Source organism: Scyliorhinus torazame, chromosome 9 (assembly GCF_047496885.1).
Source record: "Scyliorhinus torazame isolate Kashiwa2021f chromosome 9, sScyTor2.1, whole genome shotgun sequence".
NCBI lineage: Eukaryota > Metazoa > Chordata > Chondrichthyes > Carcharhiniformes > Scyliorhinidae > Scyliorhinus > Scyliorhinus torazame.
The window spans coordinates 229,317,671-229,329,889 of NC_092715.1; the positions used below are offsets into that span (position 1 = coordinate 229,317,671).

Below are 12,219 nucleotides of genomic sequence, written 5' to 3' on the forward strand. Positions count from 1 at the left end.
CTGCCTTCCCCTGGTGAGCCATCTCCCCCAACAGTATTCAAAACGGTATACCTGTTTTGGAGATGGATGACCGCAGGGGACACCTGCACTGCCTTCCTGCTTTTTCTATGCCTTTTGGTCACCCATTCCCTTTCTCCCTCAGCAATCCTAATTTGTGGTGTGACCAATTCACTAAACGTGCTATCCACGACCTCCTCAGCATCGCGGATGCTCCAAAGTGAGTCCATCTGCAGCTCCTGAGCCGTCATGCGGTCTAACAAGAGCTGCAGCTGGACACACTTCCCACACGTGAAGGAGCCAAGGACATCAGCTACGTCCCTGAGCTCCCACATTGAGCAAGAGGAGCATCACATGGGTCTGAGATCTCCTGCCATTTTTAATCTTAAGATTAAATTAGGTCAACTATAATATCAAATAATAGATAAATGAAAAAGGGGGGGGAAAGAAAAATTGTTACCAAATTACACGATAATAAAAAAAAGAGAAATAGAAAAACCTTACCTTATCAACACACCTCAGGGGAAAGAAAAACTCCTTACCAGTCACCAGCCAATCACTTACCTGCTGGCTGTGACATCACGGTTCAACTTCTACCTGCCCTCGAGTCTCCCTCTTGATCATTACTCAGCTGGGATCCTTACAGTGATTGGTCCACAGGTCACTGAAAGGGGCAACACAGGTGGAGAAGGTAATCAAGAAGGCATATGGCATGCTTTCCTTCATTGGCCGGGGCATTGAGTATAAAAATTGGCAAGTCATGTTGCAGCTGTATAGAACCTGAGTTAGGCCACACTTGGAGTATAGAGTTCAATTCTGGTCGCCACACTACCAGAAGGATGTGGAGGCTTTCGAGAGGGTGCAGAAGAGATTTACCAGGATGTTGCCTGGTATGGAGGGCATTAGCTATGAAGAGAGGTGGAATAAACTTGGTTTGTTCTCACTGGAACGACGGAAGTTGAATGGCGACCTGATGGAGGTCTACAAAATTATGAGTGGCATAGACAGAGTGGATAGTCAGAGACTTTTTCCCAGGGTAGAGGGGTCAATTACTAGGGGGCATAGGTTTAAGGTGAGAGGGGCAAGGTTTAGAGTAGATGTACGAGGCAAGTTTTTTACGCAGAGGGTAGTGGGTGCCTGGAACTCGCTACCGGAGGAGGTGATGGAAGCAGGGACGATAGTGACATTTAAGGGGCATCTTGACAAATACATGAATTGGATGGGAATAGAGGGATACGGACTCAGGAAGTGCAGAAGATTGTAGTCTAATCGGGCAGCATGGTCCGCACGGGCTTGGAGGGCCGAAGGGCCTGTTCCTGTGCTGTACAATTCTTTGTTTTTTGTATGGCCTCGGCAATGTCCAGGGCCATGGTAGAAAAGCTCTGGATCTCGTTCAGCACCCATGGGGCACCTGAGGTCCTGGTAATGGAGAATGGGACACCATTTATTGGTGATAAAGTTTACCGCATTTACAAAACAGAACGGTATCCGGCATGCGAGAACCGTTCTGTACCATCCCTCATCCAATGGCCTGGCTAAAAGGGTGGTGCAGACTTTCAAAAGGGGCATAAATAAACAACCAGGGGTTCCATGGTCACGCAACTGGTGTGATTCCTTTTCAACTACCGCAGAACGCTGCACGTGAAAAGGAATCTCTGCTGTCTGTCAGCTTAGAACCTGGTTGAGTCTCACACTTACCGACCTCAGCGGGAAAGTGGAGGTGCAGTAGGAGGCACAGAAGCTGCAACGTGACTTGAGGACCCAAGGGCGGCAATTTCACTTAGAGGACGCGGTCTATACCCCGCAACATTTCGACGGCGCACTTTGGCTCCCAGGTGTTGTGCTGGAGAGAACAGGGCCAGTCTCGTACAAGGTTAAGATTCAGGAGCGAGTCCAGCTGAAGCATTTGGATCACCTGCACATGTGGGAGCCTATGCTTCATGACACCCAACCAGTAGCATTGAAGTCTCCGCCGTGCCTGGAACCGCTCCTCAGCCTGGGGACATAATCCCGGCGTCCAGTCCAGCAGACTCCAGCTTGGAAATTGACACGGATATGTCTGTGCCTATGGACGACATTGTGGCCGGGACTGAGGTCCCTACAAGAACTCTTCGGCGGTCAGCCAGGGAAGAGCGTTCGATAAACCGATAAACACCACCGGGCCCAGAGCTACCACAACTGGACCCGCAACCTCAGGCAAAGCGAAGCAGACAGCCCTCACCGTTGATGACTGAAGGGGAACTTTCAAAATGGGGGGGGGGGGGCGCAATAATCCCCACAAGGACCAAGGGTAAACCATTATTTATCTTCCTGTAGGAACCCTGGAGTACGCGCTTCCCAGATAGGCGGCGGAGGCCACCCAGCTGGAGCTCGTTAAAGATTATCATAAAAGCCGGCCCAAAGCAGGGACAGTGTGGTTCGCTCTCCCAGCAAGGACTGAAGTGGGAGTGAGTAACAGCCATAAGCAGAACATTGTATATAGTTAAATAAATCTTTGTTACACTTCTGCTGACTTCCTCAACGTACTAAACCTCCCATGCAGTTTCATAGTTACATGGTTTTTGCTTCTGTTAGGAGGGACCATTTCACCAATTATCCCATTAATGGTATCAATATTTCTAGTTGCAGCAGATCTCTCCAAATGTTAAAGTGAGGGTGTTCTCAGCACACTTGGCGCCTTCACTAGTTGTAAAGATGAAAAATATTAATTCTCAACCCTCTGACCTCTCCCTTCAGGAAACTAAATTTGCATCCAAACTCTGACCATCTCCACCCTCTCAAAATTTCTCTTTCGAGATGCTTTCTCAAGTCAATATTTGAAGCAGGAATGGTATTTGATTTGATGTCGGAGATTTGACATTGTGGAATGTATTTGATGAACAAGAGTACAGAATTCAGATTTCTCATGCACCAAAGGATGCAACATTGACAAGCTTTGCTTTTTTTAATTCCAGGCGATAAGTGCCAGAAAATGTCCCTTTGGATGGACCTATCACGACAATAGATGTTATTATCTGAGCACTAAACACAAGGCAACCTGGACTGCAGCGGCCCGAGCCTGCAAGGAAATGTAAGACATAATGTGAATGGTCCATATTACTTGATTGCAATTCCTGGATCATTTACGTTCAGCAGATATTAGCCCTAAATTGAAATATTTGAGCATCAATCTCAATAGTGGATCATCAAGAATTTATTTGGAAAATATTAATTTGGATCATTTCATCTCAGGATTGCTCTGAATTGAGAAATAACAGTGTGGTTGTGTACGCCCATTTATCAAATCACTGTTAATTTTCTGATGTTGAACTGGGCAGAAGAAGGTCACCCATTGACTCCGGTTGGAGACGTAGCAGCAAAAGTGACAGATTCAACCTGAAAAGACTTGTGCCACCAAAGTCTACTGAGCTGGTGAACTATGTTTTATACATACTTTATGGGTTGGCATGGTGGCACAGGGGTTGGCATGGTGTCTCATAGCGGCAGGGACCCAGGTTCGATTCCGACCTCGGGTGACTGTGTGGAGATTGCACTTTCTTCCCGTGTCTGCATGGGTTTCCTCCAGATGCTCCGGTTTCCTCCCATAGTCCAAAGATATGCAGGTAAGGTGGATTGGCCATGATAAATTGACCCCTGGTGTGGTTACGGGGATGGGTGGGAATTAGGCTTATGTAGGGTGATGTTTCAGAGGGCCTGTGCAGACTCGATGGGCCAATTGACCTCCTCCTGCACTGTAGGGATTCTCCTGCACTGTAGGGATTCTATGTTGCAATCTACAGCTATAGATAGCTGGGAAATTAAATTATTCCTGCACTTTATTTCAAGAAATGTTTTTTACTGGTGATCGGAATAATGAACCCAGTGACAGTAGAACTCACCTCATTGGTGATTCTTTAGTAACACACTTATAGAACAGTACAGCACAGATCAGGCGCTTCAGCCAAGCTGTTGTGCCGACCATTTATCCGAATCTAAGATCGACCTAACCTACACCCCTTCAATTTACTGCTGTCCATGTGCCTGTCCAAGAGTCGCTTAAATGTCCCTAATGACTGACTCCACCACCTGGGCTGGCAGTGCATTCCACACACCCACCACTCTCTGTGCAAAGAACCTACCTCTGACATCTCCCCTGCACCTTCCTCCAATCACCGTAAAATGATGTCCCCTCGGGACAGCCATTTCCGCCCTGGGGAAAAGTCTCTGGCTATCCACTCTATCCATGCCCCTCATCACCTTGTACACCTCTATCAAGTCACCTCTCTTCCTCCTTCGCTCCAGTGAGAAAAACCCTAGCTCCCTCAACCTTTCTTCATAAGACATGCCCTCCAGTCCAGGCAGCATCCTGGTAAATCTCCTCTGCACCCTCTCCAAAGCATCCACATCCTTCCTATAATGAGGTGACCAGAACAGGACACAATATTCCAAGTGTGGTCTAACTAGGGTTTTATAAAGCTGCAGCAAAACCTCACGGTTCTTAAACTCAATCCCCCTGTTAATGAAAGCCAACACACCATACGCCTTCTTAACAACCCTATCAACCGGGGTGGCAACTTTGAGGGGTTTATGTCCGTGGGCCTCAAGATCCCTCTGTTCCTCCCCACTTCCGAGAATCCTGCCTTTAACCCTGTATTCAGCATTCAAATTTGACCTTCCAAAATGAATCACTTCACATTTATCTAGGTTGAACTCCATCTGCCACTTCTCAGCCCAGCTCTGCATCGTGTCCATGTCCTGTTGTAACCTGCAACAACCCTCAACACGATCTACAACTCGCCCAACCTTTGTGTCATCGGCAAACTTACTAACTCACCCATTGCCTCCCTCCAATCATCCGGTACTACTCCAGTGGAGAGTGAGGATGCAAAGATCATCGCCAACGGTGCAGCAATCTCCTCCCTCGATTCCCATAGTAACCTTGCGTATATCCCGTCAGGCCCAGGGGACTTATCTATCCTGATGCTTTTCAAAATTTCCAGTACATCCTCCCTTTTAATATCAACCTGTTCGAGCCTATTAACCAGGTTCACACTGTTAACTTCCTCCTGGGGTTACGGGGACAGGGTGGAGGTGTGGGCTCAGGTAGGGTGCTCATTCCAAGGGCCGGTGCAGACTCGATGGGCTGAATGGCCTCCTTCTGCACTGTAAATTCTGTGAATCATCCAAGTCATTTATAAAAACCACCAAGAGCAATGGCCCCAGAGCAGATCCCTGTGGGACACCACTGGTCACCGACCTCCAGGCGGAATACTTTCCATCCATTACCACTCGCTGTCTTCTTTCAGCAGCCAATTCTGTATCCAGACAGCCACATATTCCGGGATCCGATGCCCCCTAACTTTCTGAATGAGCCTACCATGGGGAACCTTATCAAATGCCTTCCTGAAATCCATATACACTACATCCACTGCCTGACCTTCATCAATGTGTCTCGTCACATCCTCAACAAATTCAATGAGGCTTGTGAGGCATGACCTGCCCCTCACAAAGCCATGCTATCTTTAATCAAACTATGTTTTTCTAAATAATCATAAATCCTAACTCTCAGAATCCTTTCCAATATTTTGCTCATCACAGACGTAAGAGTGATGGGCCTGTAATACCCAGGGATTTCCCTATTCCCATTCTTGAACAGGGGAACAACATTTGCCTCCCTCCAATCATCTGGTACTACTCCAGTGGAGAGTGAGGATGCAAAGATCATCGCCAACGGTGCAGCAATCTCCTCCCTCGATTCCCATAGTAACCTTGCGTATATCCCGTCAGGCCCAGGGGACTTATCTATCCTGATGCTTTTCAAAATTTCCAGTACATCCTCCCTTTTAATATCAACCTGTTCGAGTCTATTAACCAGGTTCACACTGTTCTCATGAAGGCCCCTCTCTCCAGTGAATCGTGAAGCAAAATATTCATTTAGGGCCTCCCCAATCTCCTCAGACGCTGGACACAAGTTCCCTCCACCATCCCTGATAGGCCCAACTCTCACTCTGATTACCCTCTTAATTCTCACATAAGTATGGAACGTCTTGGGATTTTCCCTCATCCTTCCCGCCCGGGCTTTTTCATGCCCCCTTCTAGCTCTCCTAAGTCCATTTGTGAGTTATTTCCTGGCTTCCTTGTAACCCTCTAGAGCCGTTCCAGATCCTTGCTTCCTCAACCTTACGTAAGCTTCCTTCTTCCTCTGGACTAGAAGCTCCACTTCTCTTGTCATCCAAGGCTCCTTCACCTGACCATTCCTTCCTTGTCTCAGTGGGACAAAACTATCCAGCACTCGAAGCAAGTACTCCTTAAACAACCCCCACATTACTGTTGTGCATTTCCCCAAGAACTGTTCCCAATTTATGCTCCTCAGCTCCTGTCTAATAATAATTTCCCCTCCCCCAATTAAATACCTTCCCATACTGTCTGTTCCTATCCCTCTCCATGATTATGGTAAAGGTCAAGGAGTTGTGGTCACTGCCACCGAAATGCTCTCCCACCGAGACATCTGACACCTGGTCTGGTTTGTTGCCAAGCACCAAACCCAATATGGCCTCCCCCCTAGTCAACCTACCTACATATTGAGTCAGGAATCCTTCCTGTACACACCTGACAAAATCTGCTCCATCCAAACTATTTGCACCAAGGAGGTTCCAGTCAATATTAGGGAAGTTGAAGTCACCCATGACAACAACTCTTACTTCTGCACCTTTCCAAGATCTGCCGCGCAATCTATTCCTCCATCTCGCTGCTGCTATTGGGGGGTCTATAGAAAACTCCCAATAAAGTGATTGCTCCTTTCTTGTTTCTGACTTCCACCCATACTTACTCAGTAGACAAACCCTCCTCGACTGCCTCCTTTTCTGCAGCTGTGATACACTCCTTAATTAAAAATGCCACTCCCTCTCCTCTTTTACCTCGCTCCCTATTCTACTTAAAACATCTAAACCCCAGAACATCTAACAACCATTCCTGCCCCTGTGAAATCCATGTCTCCGTAATGACCACAACATCGTAGTTCCAAGTACTGATCCATGCTCTACATTCCCTTATGCCCTTATTCCTGACACTCCTTGCATTGAAACAGACACACTTTAACCCATTCCACTGAGTGCAACTTTGCCCTATCAACTGTCTATCCTTCCTCACAGACTTGTTGCATACTATTTCTGCCTGTTGAACAGCTACCCTGTCCTCTGATCCATAGCTCTGGTTCCCATCCCCCTGCCAAACTAGTTTAAACCCTCCCGAAGATCTCGAGCAAACCTCCCACCCAGGATATCAGTGCCCCTCCAGTTTAGATGCAATCCGTCCTTCATGTACAGATCCCACCTTCCCCAGAAGGTATCCCAATGATCCACATATCTGAAGTCTTCCCTCCTGCACCAGCCCTGTAGCCATGTGTTCAGCTGCACTCGCTCTCTGTTCCTTGCCTTACTTGCATGTGGCTCCAGTAGCAATTCTGAGATTACTACTCTGTTGTCCTGCTCTTTAGCTTCCAAACTAATTCCCTAAAATCACTTTTTAGATCCTCATCCCTTTTCTTAGCTATTTCGTTGGTGCCTATGTGCACCACGACTTCTGGTTGCTCCCCCTCCCCCTTAAGAATCCTGTAGTCTTGATCCGAGACATCCCCGGCCCTGGCACCCAGGAGGCAACATACTTTCCGCAAACACAAAATCTCCGATCCATTCCCCTAACCATTGAATCTCCTAACACTATAGCTTTTCAATTCTCCCCTCTTCCCTTCTGAGCCACAGAGCCAGGCTCCGTGCCAGAGACCTGGCCGCTAGGGACTTCCCCCGGTAGGTCATCCCCCCCCAACAGCATCTTAGGTCTCTGATTTTGCTCCTCTTCACAATGGTAAACATAACCAACTTTCCAGTTCTCACCTTTTACTGCCATCATTACCATCAGGCGATTTTGGTGTTCTTTTGAATTTTAATGCATACAGGGCCCATGTTTTATCTGAGCCTTAAATGTCCCCACAGGCACCAAGGAAACCTTGTGAGTGTTGTTTCAAAACAAAACATGGAATGGCTGTGGGATTTCAGTGGAAGGCGTCCCTTCTGGATTGGTATGTACATTCTTTTTGTGAGTGAAGTTAACAATGAATGGATGTTAAAGTTTTCTAATTTCTTGTATAAAACCTGACTGTATATTTCAACATCATCAGTTAACACAGAGATGGTGACATGGGATAATTTGAGAGGGCAATAGGGCTTGAGGGGGCTGAGGGTTGAATGTTATTTCAAAAGAGTGAACAGGTTCCTTTTGATGCTTGTGGCATGGTGGTGGTGATGTGGCCATGATCACAGGAGGATAACAGGGCAGCACAGTGGTTAGCACTGTTGTTTCACATAGCGCTGCTGCCTCATGGCACCAAGGTCCCAGGTTCGATCCCGGCTCTGGGCCACTGTCCGTGTGGAGTTTGTACGTTCTCCCCGTGTTTGCATGGGTTTCGCCCCCACAATCTAAAGATGTGCAGAGTAGGTGGAATGACCACATCTAAATTGCCCCTTAAATGGAAAAAATGAATTGGGTACTCTAAATTTAAAAAAAAAAAGCACTGTGGCTTCACAGCGCCAGGGTCCTAGATTCGATTCCCGGCTGGGTCACTGACTGTGCGGGGTCTGCACGTTCTCCCCGCGTCTGCGTGGGCTTCCTCCGGGTGGTCCAGTTTCCTCCCATTTGCCCCCAAAAGATGTGCTGTTAGGTAATTTGGACATTTTGAATTCTCCCTCTGTGTACCCGAACAGGCGCCGGAATGTGGCAACTAGGAGCTTTTCACAGTAACTTCATTGCAATGTAAGCCTACTTATGACAATAAAGATTATTATTATCACAATGGGCTTCAAGGGCTGGGAGTCAGCCATGCGATTGGGAGGAAAGCAATATGCACACTGGGGCTAGAGAAAGCAGATGGGAGGCCAGCAGTCATGGCATAGGCTCGCAAGAGGTAACTCAGCAAAAGGGCAGCTTCCATTGAGGGGATATGGAGAAGCACTCTTGCTTCCCTTGGTCCACAAGAAGTGCTGTAAAAGGCACTTAAACCATAGAAATGTTACAGCACTGAAAGAGGCCATTCAGCTCATCATGTTTGTGTCAGCCAAAAAGGGAGAAAGAAAGAAACTAGCCGTTCATTTTAATCCTACTTCCCAGCACTTCCTGTAGCTTGCAGATTGTACCACTTCGGGTGCAGATCCGTACGTATTTTAAACGAGTTGAACATTTTTATCTCAACCACCAATTCAGACAGTGACTTCCAGACACACATCACTCTCGGGTGAAAAGGTCTTTCTTCAAAGGCCCCTCTAATCTTTCTACCATTCTAAATCCCCTGATTTCGGGCACCCCTCAACTTGAGGAAACAAGTCTTTCCTGACTACCCTATCTGGACCCCTCATATTTTCATCCACCTCAATTAGGTCACTCCTCAGCCTCATTTGTCTGAAAGATAACAGCCCTGGCCAATCCAATCTTTCCTCATTGTTACAATATTCAAGCTCTGGCAACATTCTTGTAAATCTCCTCTGTATTCTTTCCAGAGCAATTATGTCAAGCAGCTGGCTTATTCATGTCATCCAAAGGCAACAATACTTCTCTGCTAGCCCTCACAGTGGGCACCATGTCCCATGACCTCCAGGAGATGTCAGAAAATGGGGGCTTGTGTGGGCGTTGGATGAGGGAGGGAGTGTGCAGCCTTTCCAAATTGTGCTTCAATTCATCTGATTGCTGAACCGTAGCAATAAATCTGCAGTTGAGCCTTTCTGATCCACGTCAGTGTTTCTTTAAATTAGGGATCCTTCCATTGACAAGTGCTGGCCATCCTTATGCTAAGATTGGTCAGAAAACCTATTGATGGGGGGGGGTCCCTTGTGATTGGGCACATTACTCCATGAAAGGACCCCTCAGAAATATGGACTGCCCCTGCTGGAAGAGACCCTGGACCTCCATTACAAGTTCCCCCTACCCTCTTCCGCCCACCATGGCATAGTCAATTCCTGCTTAACTCGCCCTGGCATGCCCGCCTCGCAAACTGGTGTGTTGTAATGTTATAAATAATAATAATAATTGCTTATTGTCTGCTGGCATTGTTCTGCATTACAAGCCAGCTGTTTAGCCCACTGTGCTAAACAAGCCCCAGGTCCAATCACTCGATACAAATTGGTTTGTGGCTTAATTTATTGAGACTAGGTAGATGGGAGCATTGATACAAAGGTAACAAATGTTGAAGTCACATTAGCAGCAGAACTGCCAATGCGTGCTCTGCTGAAAGCAAAAGTGAAACTAAAACTGAAGCGAATGACACATTTCCTTTCTGGTGATATCATGCTGCAATCCCGTAAAGGCATGTTACAACACCTGCACTTCCAGGGGTTCCAATGGTGTTTCTGGTCCAGCAGTGGCTATGACTCACATCAGTCAAACAACTTGAACAGCAAAGTATGTTTCCAAAACATGAATGAATATGTAAAAAAAAAATGTAATCTTATTCTAGGTCCTAAATGATTGTTAGTTATATATTCCTTTGAGCTGACAGCTATTTTAAAGTGTTTGTCAGCTTTTCTGGGTTTTGCACTTTGGCCCATGTATTGACCGTCACTAGAATTCAAAAAGCAAGTTTTTGCAATATATCTGTCTAATTTATTAATTTAATAGCAATTGGGCGCTGTGGATCGGTAAAACCTGTCGACTTTTTACTGTGAGTTACTTATTTTCGTTTAAATTCTCAGGCCTCAGTGATCGGATCAGTCCAGGCAAATGGGATTGGGCTGGAGGAGAACATGTGGCCTTCACAAACTGGAAGCGAGGCCCACCTCCTGCTTTGCGGAAGAAAGGCAAGAACTGTGTTCTTGTGAGGAGAAGAGGAAAGTGGCAGGTTAAAAACTGCAAGCGGGGAAAGCCACATTATTACATGTGCTCCGTTCATTAATAAATACAAAAATATTCAACATTGAAATTGATTTGTACATATTTTCGGGGCTGGTTTAGCACAGGGCTAAATAAAGCAGACTTTTAGACCTTGGTCTGCTTTTAAAGCAGACCGAGGCAGGCTAGCAGTGTGGGTTCAATTCCCGTACCAGCCTCCCCGAACAGGCGCCGGAATGTTGCGACTAGGGCTTTTCACAGTAACTTCATTTGAAGCCTACTTGTGACAATAAGCAATTTTCATTTCATTTCATTTGTAGTGTTGCAATATTTATTTACAATATTTGGAAGTGCACCGATACACTTTTTATGTTTCTGTGCCCGCTGTTACTGGTCATTGCATGAATCTTTATGCAGCTATGGCCGAATGTGGAAGTTAGTTCTTGCAATTAGCTGGTTTCAGATAGGTATAGTAAGGAATCTTACAACACCAGGTTAAAGTCCAACAGGTTTGTTTCGATGTCACTAGCTTTCGGAGCGCTGCTCCTTCCTCAGGTGAATGAAGAGGTATGTTCCAGAAACATATATATATAGACAGATTCAAAGATGCCAGACAATGCTTGGAATGCGAGCATTAGCAGGTGATTAAATCTTTACAGATCCAGAGATGGGGTAACCCAGATAGGTATGACTAACTATAATATAAACTTCATGGCAGTAATTAACAGTTTGAAGTTTTTCTCAATCAAATGTGATATTTACCAAAAGAACACATTAAATATGTGTCCATGTTCAAACACTTTTCTACTCATTTAGAAAAAATGGCCTTAAGTAAAGAGAACTCTCAGATGATGAATAGGGGACTACCATTTATGGGTGCATAATGCCTGCGCAGTATCAATAGTCTGTCTGAGGATGGAGACACACATGATTTTGGGCATTAATTTCACAATATAGGCAGTACTAGGGTGAAAGCCTGCACAGGTCAGGGTGGAGGGAAAGAATTTGGAGGAGGAATGGATGCACTTCACAATCCTTAACTGGGATTTAATGGTGGATTGAGAAGGAAGACTGCAAGCCTCAGGAGTATGGTCAGGTGTTAGGAGTACTTCCACGAGGAAATATTAGGAGAGGTGACCAAATGACTTGAACAAATAGCTAGATTTTAAGACAGGAAGAGAAGAAAAGAGGCAGAGAGGTTTACAAAGACTTTTTCCGAGCTTAGGGGCTAGGCAGCTGGAAACACGGCGTCCAATTGACTGATTAAATTTGGGTGTGCACACAAGGCCAGAATTAGAGGAGCATAGAGACCCTGTAGTATTGTAGGACCGGAGGGGGTTAGAGGTGATAAGGGCAAGCCATGGAGGTATC

At 46.2% G+C, this 12,219-nt stretch overlaps 1 protein-coding gene across 6 annotated transcripts in view; it reads left to right on the forward strand.

Annotated features, from left to right (window-relative positions):
- The window catches only part of frem1a (Fras1 related extracellular matrix 1a), a 765,391-nt gene extending 754,452 nt beyond the window's left edge, over positions 1 to 10,939 (forward strand). For all 6 annotated transcript variants that reach the window (XM_072517132.1, XM_072517134.1, XM_072517130.1 and 3 more), the window contains 3 exons: positions 2,952 to 3,067; positions 7,968 to 8,053; positions 10,713 to 10,939. In XM_072517132.1, the coding sequence (XP_072373233.1) occupies positions 2,952 to 3,067; positions 7,968 to 8,053; positions 10,713 to 10,912 (402 nt within the window). In that variant the 3' untranslated portion in view covers positions 10,913 to 10,939. The remainder of the gene's footprint in view (positions 1 to 2,951; positions 3,068 to 7,967; positions 8,054 to 10,712) is intronic.
- The last annotated feature ends 1,280 nt before the right edge of the window (positions 10,940 to 12,219 follow it).